Consider the following 16,895-nt stretch of genomic DNA (forward strand, 5'->3'; position numbering starts at 1 on the left):
GTGCACATGACAGAATGTCAAATTATTTCAAGATTAGCCCTATTTAAAGATAACCTAAGGTAACAATACATGAACACAAAGTCTAGATACACAATATTTAAGACCTTCAATTCAGCCAGAATATTTAAGACCTTGAGATGGCCCTTAATAATACGAAAAAATTCCTTGGCCAAATTTGTTTTACTTGTCTCAACTTTTGTGTACAAAATGTATTAAGAAAATTACTTCTAGGTTTCTCGCTGACTTAGTGAAAATATTCATTCTAAGAATGGCACATTGGATCAGCTGTTCCCAAAATTAAGAATTTATTGTAAACAGCTCTGAATCTTTATCTAACTAGGATTTAGGTTAAATTTTGTATATGAAACCAGGCCAAGCCTAGACTACCTATCCACTAGACATGCTTGTCTATCTTAGCCTAAACCCAAGTTTTAACAACTGGCTTTGCTAATGAACACAAACTAAAATTAATCTACCCTACAACCTAGCCTAATTTTATTTTCAACCTATATGTTATTTATATGATGCATTAATTCCTCCTCCATAACTGCTGATGTGGCAGACTCCATGGAGGGTTCATTGGCTAAATACAGTACACAAAAGGATAGATGGTTCCTTGTAAAGTACAGTTCCTAGCTAAGGCCAATGACCTCTACTGTTGCCTATTTGTTTTTCACCACCAAGGTCATCTGCCAGGCATCCAGAGTTAAAGCCAAGGAGAAGCACTCACACAATACTATCCATCATCCCACTGCCAATAACTTCTAAAGCTCATCTTGAACAGGACCACAAAAGATGTCAACCTAAAAACACAGCATATGCTTGTACTTTCAACTGCCAACTGGAACTAGCATTCAAGGGGAATTGTATCAAGTACATTTTCTCTCAAGTTGGGATTAAATGATATTAAAAGAGGCAAATTAAAAAATGGACAGGCTAAAATGGATGATACTTAAAACAAGCTCAATCTGTATTGCTGTGCAAAAGAATCATAATATGAAAAGGAAGCTACCAAAGAGGTTTCGTCAATTTGAGAATAAAGTTTTAAAGATTTTAGGAAACACCCAGCAACTTTGTTAGAAATACCAACAAAGGGAAACTGCAAGTTCCAAAAGTACAAGAGAAAATCAAACAGAATGCTATATAAATGTACCTATGAGATTTGGTCAAATTTGAGAATAAAACTTTACGAATACTGTATCAGAAGTCATCTGGCAAGATAGAAATGATATAACAATGAAAAGGAGGTACTGATGGCTTGAACATGCTCACAAAAACCCTGGAGAAATGTACACTAAGTGACAGGCCTAGTGTCAGCTGGGCTCCTGTGGGCACCAAAAGCTGGAAGACCCACGCCTGTTTGGATGAGAACTATGAAATGGAAAGCTAGAGATGACCAGAGATATGTGGACAATAAAACACAGGAAAATTATGGGGAGAATTTCATAGATGTCCTTAGAATCACAAGTTGCATAAGGTATATACCCCAAATGCATGCAGACAGTTTTTTATTCACCTGTTTAAAGCATTCTTAATTACATAATTAGTACAAACCAACTTCTTTTCTTTGAAAGTCGTCCATGCTGTTGAAACTGGATTCTGATAAAATGGATTTGGATAACCTAGAACATGGGAATTATTTAGACCTAATTTTGTGAAGTAACTACATCTTAATGGTGGCGGCTATATGAATTTAGCAATTTTTTTATTAGATGAATTTACTTCCCACAAAATATATAAATCTTGCATTTTTATAACACTGGATACCTTAGGTGTTTTTTAACATTATCATATGTGTATTTTGCCTCTGGACCTGTAAGAATTAGGCTTAGTCTGGCCATTACTGCTGATAATTCTTCCATCATGTCAAACTGAATTCTGCTGTAAAAGTGAATCCAATTTCTAAGGAAACAGCCCATGGCCAGCCACAGTTCTGGCCAGGGCAGTTGCAGAATTGTTAGAAACAGGAAGTCTGGGCAAAATGAATGAGTAGTTTAAGCTAATAATAATAATGGTCAAAATGGGACAAAACATGGGATAAATGGCAGAAAAAATCAAGGTTACTGGAACTGGTTAGAAATGAAAGTGACAGAAGCTTAGGCCGTCATGAAGTTAGGATGAATTCAAAAGCAAAAGCTTGTAAGAATGATGACCAAAATCAGATACTGGGTTAACCAAATAGGCCTATTTACGACGATAATGAATACCGTCAAATTCGTCAGAATCACATTACCAAGGCCTAGGCCTACTCCAGATAAACAGTAAGCTGTGCCACCGACATAAACACGCCAAGGGTTACAATATATACCTTTCTGACTAGCCTAGTTTTAGAGTGGCCAAAATGTGTCGAGTATCATTTAAAAAAGCTGGACTGTGGTACAGGCCTAGGGGGCAAATCTCATTCGGGTGGCCTTTAGGATTCTCGTGAAAACTACGATACTCTCCCCTCCGATTCCACCAGCGCACTGCTACGAGAGTCTTGGAAAGTTGTTCCCGAGTATCTCAGACCCACCAGATCTACTCGTCATGAACGCCAACTTATGCCTATTGAGTTAATGGTGCAGTCGAGGCCTACAGCGACCTGACCGCCCTAAATTAGGCCAGTCTGGGCTACTACGGAAGGGTCTCTCCAGCAAAACACCGACCATTACTCCCAAGATTTAGCGTACTTCGCCCGTTCCCCTCAACGAACGGCCCGTCACACAAACGAACGACTGAATGCTGTGAGGTTAAAGGACGTACCTGAGTTGTCAAATGGACGAAATAAATGTGTTTATATCGATAAACGTCCAAGAAGCGTCGCCATCGCCATGTTCGCTAGACGCCGGAGCACACTCAATATGTTATTGCCATTATATTTTCAGAGATCAACGAGCACTTCACCTACTACGTAACCACTTATAATATCCATGTGTTCTTATGACTTACGTGATCACTTCAGTTCAGCCTCAAATTTCACTAGAAACCCACAAATAATGAATTATTATAACTCCTTAGGCACATATTTCGTCGAAACCAAACTTTACTGAAACTCGAGCATGGCGGCAGAAAGTCTTATGAAAGGGGGAGCACTGACCACAGAATGACGAAAAATATTTCATATTATATTCACATAGATTTTAATGGCAATGCAATGTCGTTTTAATTGAAATGTTCTAATTTTCAGTGTATATATTACAGAAAGTGTGGTACTGAGTACCGTGAATTGTCGTGGCAGAAATAAATAAGCTAATACAGTAGACATGGCTTTAATTTCATTCATTGGGTAATATAATTCATTTGTTAGACCTTGATACTCACTTTAATGTGAAAATCAAATGAGGGAAAGTTTACGCATTATTGAGAGTACTACAAATAATACTGGAACCTTCTGAACGAATGAAAAGTTCAGCATCATAATGTTCACGATGGATAACCAACGTCAGCGGAGTTGGGTGTTCGACGTTATCCATCTGAATATTGATATAAATAAATGTCGAAAAAGTATTTCACTTGCACTCTCACCCACAAGGTTATATTCTTATCACAATTAAATAAGATAAATTAATATTTAAAAGTTTATAAAGTTAGCACGTTTCTTCAAAACTTATATGGTATCTATTAAATTTAAGCGAAGACACGACTTCGAATGAAAAAGTTAAATGTTGGCGACTCAACTCCGGCCACTGAAGACAGCTGAACGTGGCCAGTGCGTCAGCTGGTTCTTCGATATTGGCCCTCAACGTTACGAGGAACGCAATATTATTGTACGATACTGTGATATCAAGATGCTCAGTTTCAGCCGTCTGTTCGCTTCCCGAGGGTAAAACGGACTTATTTGACACGTCTTTTTACTTGCAGTCATATTTAGGATACAACAGAACCGTGACAGTCGTGAATTTTGTTTTATAACTGAAGGGAAGTATTGCCGGCATGATAGGTTAGGCATGATGGGCTAAGGCTGTTGTCGAGGCCTGCTTGCAGTAATTCATAGGTAGATTATGGTTGCCGAAGTTATTTATTGGGTAATTTTTGACGGCCCAGAATGTCAGGTCAAACTGTTCCTTTATGGCGTCGCAAAGTCGGTTTTAGTTTAGCCTAGCGCTACCCCTTATTTTTTATTTTTTTTAACGGGGGGCTAGAACCCTTCCTTATTATTTACCATGGCAATATTCTACTTAGACCGGATATTGGTTCTTCTTGTTAGATATCTCACTCCCGAACTCTTTTTCGTTTAAAAATCGATCTATAACCTAAGTTACCCCAGACGAAGCCTTGTCCAACTTAAGATAGCTTAGAAAGTCATTTCAGTTTAAGCTTGGAGTATCCGTCCTAAATCATGAGGCATATACTGTATTTTTCAGTCATGGTGTTGCAGTTTGTATTTTTCATCATCATCGTTGAGTGAAAGACGCCTTCATGTGTCTGTCTGAACCCAAATCATCCCATCGTCAAGGAAATCACAGTTGCTGGCCCGCCCCACATTTATAATAGGCTAGCTGGCATTTTAAATGATTAGACATAATATACAAATTTAATTCCTCGCCAGACACACTAAGGGCATGTTAACATTGTGTTCCATAGGCCTATGTCAGTCAGTTGTGAGAGACCACTAAGAAGCTTGGAATTAGGGAGTGAAAATATGAGTGAATAATGCCAACATTAATATTGGTTTGTGAAGCAATAGAAAAAAAAATGATAGATTATTTATTAAATTATTAATGCGTAATCATAAATATAAGCTGAGAAAAAAAGCAGAAGCAATGTGTTGGTCATTACAAATATATAGCCTATGCATACTAAGATAAAATAATTCAGTGAAGTTTATTTTTCCCAAAAAGTAAAAAAACATACAGTGCTTATAAATGGCATAGGCTACATTATGATATATAGTTCAATACTTCTTAAGTACCTCCAGAAACTGTAGGGCAAAGTTAGAGGAAAATCTTAGATATTTTCTCCATGATATACTGTACAGACTTAGACATGAGTAAAAGATGCTAAACTTTTATTTACCAAAATTTATTCACAAGTAATTTTGGTAGAACTATAGGGTAGCTCTGCATCGTGGACGGCACTATAACTTGACTTTTTCTACAGTTTTTTAGTTGCTAATTATGAATTTACCTTTCATTTTTGGCGCTCGAATCTAATTAACCTGTAATTAACCCCAAGTTCATCCAACAAGGGGTTCCACGCAATCTTCAGAAGACTGAGCACGGGTACGCCTGTTTGAAACGGTTAATATCCCGTCCGCAAGTGCAATAACTTAACCTATGGGTACCCGGGCCAGTACTAAACACAGCAAAGGGACATTCCATTTAGCCGACAACAAACAGATGCACCGCCTTTATCAGAACCCCTAAAAGTGTAGAAAAAACCAGTTGAAAAGGTAAAAACAGATGTGGAGGTAATATATAGAATTACCGTAATTTTTGTCATTTTTTCCTCCAGGTTGGTGGCCGCAGGTGTACGAAGCTGCCAGAAACACACGTTGCCCGATCTTCCTTATGACTACAATGCTTTAGAACCCGTAATTTGTGCTGAGATTATGCAGCTTCATCACTCAAAGCATCACCAGACCTATGTCAATAATCTTAATGTAGCTGAGGAAAAGTTGGCTGAAGCTCATGCCAAGGGTGAGTGTTGTGTTTGAGTGATTGGTTTCTGTTATTGGTTATCTTACTATACTGTTATTCTGTATTCTTCTGGCTGAATACAAAAATCTTAAACCACTGAATATCTCCTTTAATTAGTGTTCCGGAATCCCATATCACTGTGAAGACTAACTGAAATTTTATTTTTGTATGTAATTCATTTTTTTAATCAAGGGCGTGCCTCTACACTTTTTTGGGTAACTTGCGTTACAGTAATTTGTAAAGATATGGGCATAATGCTGTTTTCTTTTATATGGTCAAATTGCATTTTAATCTGTATTGCAAAATCAGCTGTCCATGCTTAGTTATTTTGGAGGAAGATATTTTGCCTTTTAACTCCACTTGAGGTTAGGAGTATCGGTTGCAACAAAAGTATTTGTGTGATTTATAATAATAAATTGATAGAATTTATTTGTGGACAGTAGGTAAGTGATGTTTTTGTAATTCATCATGGAAATCCTGTTTTGAGTACCTTTTATACACCTAGCGCTGTACAGTGTAATCTCATTTGAAAGCCTAAAGACTTTGTTACTCTAACAGAATGATGAATAATTTCAATATGAAAGTAATACTGTTTAACCTTTCCAGGTGATGTAAGCACTGTGATATCCTTGGCACCTGCCCTGAAGTTCAATGGAGGAGGTCACATTAATCACACAATTTTCTGGCAGAATTTATCCCCAGATGGTGGTGAACCATCAGGTAAGCTTTAGTCTGTTGGTTTGTAAGTCAAATATGTAATTGTTATAAAATTAGGATACTATTATGCAATGATAGTCCCATAGGGGGGTAGCACGCTGTAGGCATTACTTAAGGTCCTTTACAATGTCCCTTTAGCCCCTAGCTGCAACCCCTGTCATTCCTTTTACTATCCCTCCGTTGATACTGTCTTTCTTCCATCTTACTTCCACCTTCGATTTAACAGTTGTTTCATAGTGCAACTGCGAGGTTTTCCTCCGTTACCCCTTCAAAACCTTTTCACTCTCAGTTTCCCTTGCAGGGCTGAATGATTTCATAGGTCCCAGTGCTTGGCCTTCAGACTGAATTTTATATTCCAATTCCAGCTGTTATGCAATGTTATACTAAGGTCTTGAGTGTCATTTTAATCAGTGACTGGAGCATGATTTTAACTTTTCAGGAGAACTGCTAGCTGCCATTAACAGAGATTTTGGCAGTCTTGATGCAATGAAAAGTCAGCTCTCAGCAGCCACTATAGCAGTCCAGGGTTCAGGATGGGGTTGGTTAGGATATAACAAACAGAAGGGGGCACTACAAATTGCTACTTGTCCCAATCAGGTGAGTGGGTGTACCATGTTTTAAGGAGTGTAAATTAGTGTACAAATGTGAACTGTTTTTACTGTATTTCCTAACTTCATACCGCTCAGATTTAGGGTACAGTGTTAGTGATGTAATTCCATGCAGCTAGGTTGTGGCAATATGCCCAATTCCTGGTTTAATAAGTGGTGCCAGTGTGTATTATGCTTAACTTGTCATACAAGTTACTGCCAGTCTTGTTATCCTGTTTCCATTAAGTTGGCCTCAGTTAGCTGTTCTGTCATTTACCCCACTAGCATACTCATGATGCCCATATGTGTGACCTAGGAGAAATTGGCCTTTTTGTGTAATGATTACCACGCTTCAGAGATTTGAGCATGGTCAGAAATTTTCATTTACATGTTATGTATACTGTATATTTAGGCAAGTCTGAGAACTTTGGAAAATATTAGAATAAGTTTAATCATCATCATTAACATTTTTACATGAGCTTTTCCCTTATGGGGTTAAGGCATGAAATTCGTTCTCTTCAGCCTTTTCTGTCTTCTTTACTTTCTGCCTGAACCCCCATCAGGTCTAGGCCTTCATCTGTGCCCTTATTCAATAATTACCTGGACCTTCCTACTGGTCTTCCTCATTCTAATTCTATATCTACTGTTTTTCTGACTGTTCTTCATACCATGTCCAGCTAGTCTCTATCGTAGAAATTACTTCCTGAAATTTATTACATGAAAAATGTAAAACCTGAGACTTTGGTGCGGGGTATTGCAGCTGCCTTGGGAGAAGGAGAATTCATTCCTGAAAGTTATTCTGGCAAGTAGGGTATTAAGTACAGTCTAGACAGATCAGTTACCATTAAACAAAATGGACTGAAAATATTTATCTGTAGACATATAGTAATTGTTTCTTTATAGTATTTAAGTACTGGAATAAAAATCATTAATAGCCTGTCAAAACAAATTATTAGGATGCTCTTAGCCCATAAAAAGGTAATTTAAAATAATGATAATGTCACTAAAATAATGATAATTAAGGTGACATGTATGTGAAATTTTCTGGGCCAAAGCATGTGAATGTTTACTTTTTTTTTTCTTGTATAGAGGAATTACTGTGCCTGGAGGATAGATTTTGTACAGCTTTTCCAAGATATGAATAAATGACCATAGACAATGTAGGTTTTTGGCTCTACTCGAACGTGACATAGTATCCACAAATCAGCCCAGCTGCCCCAAATACTCATATGAGAGTTGCTTTACATGTCAGCAGCACTCACTTTACGTGATACTTGGAGATCATTTTTATATTGTAACACAGTAAACCAAAGCTACAAATACTGTCATTCAAAGTAAAAGTAGTAAATGGTTGCTTGAGTCTCATCAAAAGTTGGCATATATTTGCATAGAATATATCTTTATTTTTGAATTTCAATGTTTGTGATTCTGACACTGAATAAGGTCGGTGATTCAGTACTCTTGACAAAAAGAGTGTAATAGGATCCGAAGCGTTTTGTTGAGTTTCTTGTCCTTAGGTACAAAATATCAAGAAATTGAGCAACCAGAAGGAAATATATTGGATGGGTTGAGGGATTTTCCAAAGAAAAGGACAGATTGCTTACAGATACTGTAACAGTTAATAACAGGCTTTTACAGATTTATGCAGCTCACAGGGCAGTAAAAAACATGGAATGGAATATTATATGGACCTCATCACTCAGTTCCTCGTTGGATGAGTCGGTAGAGTTGTCGGCTAGCACTCTGCTAGGCCCAAGTTCGAGTCTCCGCCGGCCGATGGTGAATTAGAGGAATTTACTCTGGTGATAGAAATTAATTCTCGGTATAATAGTTCGGATTCAATAAGCTGTAGGTCCCGCTACAGGTAGCAATTGGTTCTTACTACATAAAATAAGTCTAATCCTTGTGGTCAGCCCTAGGAGAGCTGTTAATCAGCTCAGTGGTCTGGTTAAGCTAAGGTATACTTAACCTCATCACTCATCTTGATTTGAAAGCAAATGTTCTAGTGAGATAATTTGTGGTTGTCACCACTCTTCAGATAATGTTTTTTTCTATTCCTAAGAACAAAAATGTTCTGCCACAAAGCTTTTGGCATTTATATGAAGTATATATTATTTCTGGCACACATATTTATTGTAAAAGAACTTTATGCCATATTATGATTTCTGTTCCTAAATACAATTTAATATACTTTTTTATGAAATTTCAGGACCCTCTGCAAGCATCAACAGGTCTTGTACCTTTGTTTGGAATTGATGTGTGGGAGCATGCTTACTACTTACAATACAAGAATGTTAGACCAGATTATGTCAATGCGATATGGAAGGTAGCCAATTGGAAGGACATTTCGGCAAGATTTGCTGCTGCAAAGTGAAAGCCCATCAGAGCACAGCATCAATATAATTCTTATTCACCAGTTGTCTTTCCTCCAAGTGGGCACTGTACATAGCACTAATGAAAACATGAGTAATGTTTTCTTGATCATACTTATAAAATGTTTTTTTAATTAGTATTTTCATTTTTCTTCAGAAAAGTAACATACAGTTTTGTTTTAAACAGCTGGGAAGCTTTTTAGATGCAAGTTAAAGAAGTGAATATATTTTGTGATTTCTGAAATAGTATTAATACTGAAATATATCACTGCTTTGTGTAGTAGAAAAAATTTCATGTAGAATATCTCAACTGAAAAATCAAATTTATTTAATGAATGATGGATGTTCAAGATATGTAATGTTTATAACACATTTGATTGGTATTAAAACTTACAATACAGATGTGTTTTCTTGTAACCAGCTGAAAAAAATTCATTTCAATAAGATTTTTCAAAGTCCTACAGTATAAGTAATAGTAATAGTTTTTGAACATAAAGAGGACTTGAAAAAATTGAAAATTTCCTTTTTAGTAGATTCATGATGATCTTTCATGTGTGAATAATGGGGATACCCTATTTGATGTCCATTATATATTTCCCCGAGTTATTTTTGTTTCTAATACTAATATAGACCCTCATTAATTAAGTTAATTTTTTGGAAAGGTCTGTAACTTAGATTTTGTTACATAGTGAAATGTATCTAAAAAAAGCTGGACAGTTTTTTTCCAGTGGAATGTTTTGTTGTGCATAATTCTCTATTTTTTCTCTTTTCAGATCATTATGTAGTTGGTATCTGCATAAAAGGCTTTCGTGTCCATCTTGTATACATTGTCATATTTTTACTTTGTTCTCTCATTTTCACCACATATGTAGGTGCGTTTAATGTGGTTCTGTGGGGTGAGCTCGGTTATAGCTGTAATCCACACATTATAAGTCTTGGTCCTCATATTTTCTTGGTATTTTGTCAACCTTGAAATTATTTTATATGTATTCGGTCCTCTCATTACGATTGGGTTATAACTATGTTCGCTTTTCTTGTATTTCTCATTTACCTCATATTTTACCTACGTTACTGTTCATCCAAAGATTTGTTGAGAGGTTTTCGGTTACTTAGCTGTTAGGAATACATACTTTGGGTAAAGATAGTACTTGCCAATTGTTTCTTACTGCATGTTTTCGTTATTTTCAGTTATCCCTGCCAAAATTTTTAGATCCTTGATTTTTCATGCAATTATACTGAAGCTCATTGTTTTTTATGCATGTATACATTTACTGTGAACAGGCCAAGTTGTCAGTATTCTGGACCACTTAAATTTTGGTTTATCAACAGTACTGTGCTCGTCATGGTAATCAGTAATCCAGTGTAAATGTTCAGTAAAGAGATGATCTTGGCTAGTAAAGTAATATTTTATACTTTAGGGGTGGCAAAATTGTGTGTGCGCTGACCAGCAACTTCCACATCAATAGTGAAGTGGGGTTTCTCCATCAGGTCAAGGTCTTCAGCAAAGTCCTTTTCCAAGATTTCTCCATTTCATTCTGCTATTTCCATAGCTAAGGCTTGACTGACTTGCTGTTTTTCATCCCGTGTCATCAACCTGTTCAGACCATCTCAGTCTGAGATTGAATTTTTGACTGTGGGGATACCAAATCTCCACAACATCCTCATTTGTAACACCATCTTCCCACTGCACTCAGGTCATAAATCAGTGACGTGCATGAGCTTTAGGATCTGACTTGCATATTCACCAAGTGCTCTTCAGGACCTGTCGAACACTTGTGAACAATCTGGGAATCTTGTGGTGACATCCTTCCTAAGGTGCAGTTTGTGCACAGTAATCTTGATTGGGTTACAGTGAAATTTAAGACATTTTAAGCCGTTTTTTTTTTTTTTTTTTTTTCTCCATTACAAACTCTAGATCATATGAGCCACCCAGCCTATACAAACTATAAGAAAGGTAATGTACCTACCAGTGGATTTGGATGGCGCAAGGGTGAACAAATGCTCTTCAGTTTTGAAGACAAAAGACTGCCAGAGTATTCAAGACAGTGAATGTGGTCGCATGTAACTGATGGATTTATATGAAAAATGAGCTTTGTATTTTAAACTGTGTGTGTATTAACTAGTTGCTAGTTATCTCTATCCATTTCATCCATACTGCTGCTACTTTCTTTCTTGTTGCTCTCACAGTCCCTGTTGCATACAGCAGAAATGTTCAAAACTTTTTGAGACCTGCCACTCCACAATAGCCTGGTTCACTGCTTTTCTCTCCAACTCATTTACTCTTCTTGTACATACAGTAAATCCTACATGTATGCTTTACTTAAGCAGTGAAAGGCCAACCATGCAAGAGTCAAACATTTTATGCGGTAGTCTTACTAAACTGCCTAATAATAATAATATTAAATAGTTCCAATTAGTAACATAAACAGTGATCTAACATGTCAGGAGGATTAATGGAAAAACATTTTGACTGTAAAACTTTTTTATTTTCAACATGACAAGTGACATGAGTACAATATGTATATATATGCAGATATATGTATTTTCTTTTCCTATCAAAATAATTTCAAGAAGTAGAGATATCATCATTACACTTGAAAGTGCAATAAGTGTTTAAACTATTTAACATCTTTACTTTGTTTATAGTAAATTCTGCAAATTTCCTGTAATGACGACAACCTCGCTTTGGGATGATGTTTAACTATGTTTGAACAATTCAGCATTCCAATAATTGATTTGCTTTTCTTCCTTCTTTTTTCTTAAATGGCACAGTCATTTTTTATGTGCTTCAGTGGTCAGATTAGAAATTTGCTAAAATGGCATGAACCAAAATGAATTACAGTATTCTAGAAATGTGAAAAATGTGAATGCTGGGTGAGCTGCAGCTAAGTATACAGTTAGAATATTATATCTGGTTCAGCTGAAAACTGGGGATACCAAGAAAAATTCCTAAAAGGGATTGGCATGTCATCAGTACATTATGTGGCACAAATCACTTACTTTTAGTAGCTCAGAGAAGCCAGTCCATTACAATTGGAAAATTAATGTCATAGTCAATATACAATTGCCATTCAAATGAAATGGCCATCACACCAAACAATGAAGCAGTATCACACTATGGATGAATGATCAAACTCCAGTCACTTTCTCTTCCTTTCACAGATTAAATATGTTAGATGGTCAGAGCCCTTTCTAATTTGTATTTGTCTTTGATCCAGAACTAATGACTAAACATTTATACACAACAATCACAGTATTAGGTTCCCTTCTTTTGGCTATGAAAAATGGACAAATGAAACAAAAAAAGCAACAACCCTCACGAAATCAAAATAGAAGGGTTTTATATATAAAAAGGAGAGCAAAGTTCCTTGTTAATAATCTTTATATTTAGAATAAGAAAAGTTCTTTATCATGAAATATGAAATAGCTTGGCTAAGGTCACACTTGAAGTGTCCTAAAACTCTACAACAACCTGTGATGCATTGCAGTGTTAATGCAAGAGCTATTGGCATAAATTCGCTTGACAGTTTTGAATTGAAGTCAGAAGAATGTTTGGTTTGATTAGTAAACTTTCTAAAACACACCTCAAGAGTCCTCCAACTGTTATTGTCCACCAACTTTATTTCTATACCCACAGAAAGGTTCTTTGGTATGAATAATAGCTTTGGTTAGCTTGAAAAAAGGCAGTACAGTAGTACAGTAATAACAATTCAAGGGAATTATGCATCATTTGCAAAAATAACCTTAACAAATAAGAAGAGAGCAGTTACTTGGTAATGGATATTAGAAATTGCTTAAAATCATTCTCTTGAATGTTTATGAAAACATGGAGTAACCCAGGAGAATCATAATCTGTAATTATAGAAACAGTAATTTCTAACAAGTTATCAGGTATGGAAGGAAACTGTTCTATTTAATCAAACTTTAAATAAACAATTTTCAAGTATGATATTCTTTAATAAAAGGGTTTTAATGTTAAAGAAAATGTATAGTAATTTCACCAATTTTAAAATTATGCATAGTCCTCTCTATTCTTACTGACCAGCTGAAAGACAACACACAAGTGTAATGTCATGTCCAAGCTTGTGTTAGAAAATCTAGGTCTGAATATGTTCTCAGTCTGGCTGTGGAGAATTATTACATGAATTGTGAAGTACAGTATACAAAATACAGCATATTTATCTGCTCTCTTCATATAAACTTAAACATTATCTTTCAAATACTTAGCTTGATGAACAGTTTACACCAATTTGCTAAGGAAAAAATGCATACTTAAGCTTATAGAAATAAAAGTGCAAAACTTGAAAAACATCATGGTGACCAACAATTTCAATACTCAAGTACCTGAGAATCCTTAAAAAGAGGTAACATTTGGCACAGATTTCATTACATAATGTTTTTGAAATCATGGCAATATTCAAGTTTGATGTGAATAACATTTCCTCTCGCGTTACTTACTTTCAGGTAGTTATTTGTTAGTTTTTTTCCCACAACCTTCAAGATATTTCAAGCAAAAGTATTCTGTAATGCATGATTATGATTAAATAAACATTCTAATTTCCCTCATTTTCCTGTCATCTGTAATTAATTAACTAAAACTTGGAAGAAGCTACACAGGCTTCAGTTCAAATCAGGTATTGCAGTTATAGTGTCTCCAGAAATATACAATTTTGATATGTTATGTGACCCTTAATTAAAATGATATCCCTTCTATTAAAAAATGTCATGAAACAAAGAATTATATAAAGGCATATTTTGAACAATTCAAGACATTCTTTGATTACTGTGATGTGTTTCTTCTTTCCTTTCCTGTACAACTGTGTTTTTCATAAAACCCATTTATTTATTATATTTTATCCAAACTACAATAATACTCTACATGTAGCTTCAGCTATTTCCCCCTTTCAACATTCATGAATCACTCATAAAAACATATATCCTAAATATATTGTACAGTAGGTGCAACTAATATATTTCATCCTTTTATACAACAATAGTGACTTTCTTATTTAAGAGACTAAAAACAACCCTAATCAGTGGCTGGTATCCAGTTACATCAGGATTAGTGAAACTTGCAGAACAAACTACTGAGTGGCTCTTTTTTTTCCAGACAAGTTATTATTTTTCAAAATAGGATGTGGTTTTGCTACTAACTAAAACTTTTCTTTCAACTTTGAAATTCATTAAGTACTTTATCCACTTAAAAATAATGCTTACAAGAGCTTTCTGTATATTCCAAAGTAAATACATTCCAATCACTTAACATACTATTACCTAATTTAAATTCAGAAATGTATTCCCCTTACTATTGCACTTCAAACCCCATAAATCATCAATCAGGAGATACAATATTACTTTAAATTAATATTAATTGCAATGGCATTCCCATTGCCTGAAAAGCTATGTAGAAAAAACTATTCTTCCTTGAATGAAATATTTTCAAAGCAGCCTGAATCTTGTATTTCTTATGAAATTACTTCTGAGAATGACAAACAGTGCACAGAAATATAAGTACGGTAACTTTATCCAACCAAGTTTTGCTTTTGTCTTACACATGAATCTAGAAAACTATGCTTGCCTTGACAACACATGATCAAAACATGCCTTAGTGTAACTCAGTGTTATGAAACTTCAGGTGACATCTATTAGAAACATATGCCATCCAGTACCTTTGGTAGAATGAAATAAAGGGTCGAGATAATGGACTATATTTTGATTTTTCCATTATACATTTTTGTAAAAGCAATGCAACTCTACATAAGGATGACCACTGAACAAATGCATGCCAGACACAGGCAGAATTCAAACTACAATCAACACAAAAATTTTCCTTCCCATAACAATACATGATCTTTGTTAATCATGATGATATGACAAATGATGGAAAGTCAAAAGAACAGAATTCTAGCATGAAGTATTACTTATCATCCCAGGCAAAATCAGCCACATCTACATGATATCTGGAGGTTAAAACTATCTCTACAAAATTGTTTAAGAGCACAAAACAATAGTCTGGAAACCATCAAAATGGAAGATACACTCACAGCACCTCAAAGTGGTGGGTAATGCTCATGTGCTATGAGTTGCTCTGAAGTAACATGACCTGGTCTAACTTTCTTCTATCATACTCGTCTACTAATAGTATCATTAAGGTTGTATACACTATACTCATAACCTTACCTCCAACTACAGTATTAGTATGAATCCTGTAAAGTTTAATAAACTGCTGGTTATTTCCTAGTATATATCATTTCAAGGGTCAGACATAAGGGTTTGTAACAAAACTCTGCTTACAAAGTGAAAATTCCTATTATAGTTCACAGTGCTACACCTTCAATTTTCAGCTTAGCCTTAATTAAACTACATTGTAAGGTAGGCAAACAGAGTTTATCTCTATACATTGCTTGCAATTGTGTATACAGGATTCTTGACTACACTCTACAACTACCTCAGCTACTTTGTTTACATCAGGCTGCACATTCTCAAAGATACTGAATGGAACTAGCAAACTCCAAATTCATTAACACCATTTGCCTGCAGAACTTTGAAATCAGCTTTCCTGTCTTTTAATCTTCATTGTTAAATAAGTAGCTGTCATTATCTAAAGTAAGTACAGTAGCTCAATCCACTGAGACAAGGAGTAGCAATAAGAGATTCACACCTTACAGCGTTAACAACCATAAGTACAATGGATACAATGGGATGATTAGATTCCATCAAAGTTCTCAACTCCTGGGGTATTTTCACAATCACAAAAGTCAAGGGACCTTCCACAGACTATATTTACAGCTAAAGATCTTTTAACATTGTGGCAAGAGAAACAAGAGGATTACCAGTTATTCCTCAATCAAATGGTTCTCTAATACCTTTCTCATGATGGATCAACAGATATAGTGCAGTCTGTCAAGGTAAATAAATACACCAGGCAACACACTAAACCACCAGTTTAGTGTGCTGAAAGTGCTCTTGTATATGTTGCAGCATTTGTTGATGGTTCCCATACTACTGTATCATTCACAATCTAAGTATGGTCTGTTAAGGCAATAAGCCTTCTCATATGCAAGACAGAATTCACCCCTTTTCTTCCAGAGGCTTATGGAAAGCAACAATGATAAATTACTGCTGCTTTTGCACACAAAGATAGAGAATATGACTTAAAACAAAGAAAATACGAAAATTTCGTATCTAAATTACTTTTTTTAAATGACAGCAAAACCAAAATACTGTAATACTGACAGTTAAATAATGCTGCCCACTTGAAACCTGGACTAGTTTTATAACAATGAAAAGAATAATGCAAAGTACTGTAGTCCTAAGAACTTGAACACACTGCTTGTTATTTAAAAACCATGACTTTGTAAGAATTTGAAATTACCAATCATGATTCATTCATAAAAACTCCTATTCTGTACATTCAACCATTCTATCATGTTTCTGCAAATGCTGGGTTAACTTTGATTGCGGATAAATCCCTTGTTCTATAAATGTACTTGCAGAAAGCATGAATGGCAAAAAAATCAATACAGTATGCTTGAATTATAAAGTGAAGACTCCTGTAATTGATGCAGATAAAGTAGTAGACTGTTCTTACAATACAAGCT

The 16,895-nt window shown here is 35.4% G+C and overlaps 2 protein-coding genes across 4 annotated transcripts in view; one reads left to right on the forward strand and one right to left on the reverse strand.

Annotated features, from left to right (window-relative positions):
- Positions 1-3,063, reverse strand: part of LOC136845124 (pre-mRNA-splicing regulator WTAP-like) — a 39,786-nt gene extending 36,723 nt beyond the window's left edge. The window contains exon 1 of one of the 3 annotated variants that reach the window (XM_067114984.1): positions 2,929-3,063. The gene's annotated coding sequence lies outside the window, so the exon portion shown is untranslated. Of the gene's footprint in view, positions 1-2,308; positions 2,705-2,742 lie in introns of those variants that run through there. The other 2 variants (XM_067114973.1, XM_067114995.1) reach the window with 2 other exon arrangements.
- A 542-nt stretch (positions 3,064-3,605) lies between these two features.
- Sod2 (superoxide dismutase 2) lies at positions 3,606-9,694 on the forward strand. Its single transcript, XM_067115118.1, has 5 exons — positions 3,606-3,802; positions 5,434-5,618; positions 6,225-6,338; positions 6,775-6,932; positions 9,132-9,694. The coding sequence occupies exons 1-5, from the start codon at positions 3,642-3,644 to the stop codon at positions 9,294-9,296; spliced, it is 783 nt and encodes a 260-aa protein (XP_066971219.1). The 5' UTR covers positions 3,606-3,641; the 3' UTR covers positions 9,297-9,694.
- The last annotated feature ends 7,201 nt before the right edge of the window (positions 9,695-16,895 follow it).

The sequence above is a fragment of the Macrobrachium rosenbergii genome, chromosome 2 (assembly GCF_040412425.1).
Source record: "Macrobrachium rosenbergii isolate ZJJX-2024 chromosome 2, ASM4041242v1, whole genome shotgun sequence".
Taxonomy (NCBI): Eukaryota; Metazoa; Arthropoda; class Malacostraca; order Decapoda; family Palaemonidae; genus Macrobrachium; species Macrobrachium rosenbergii.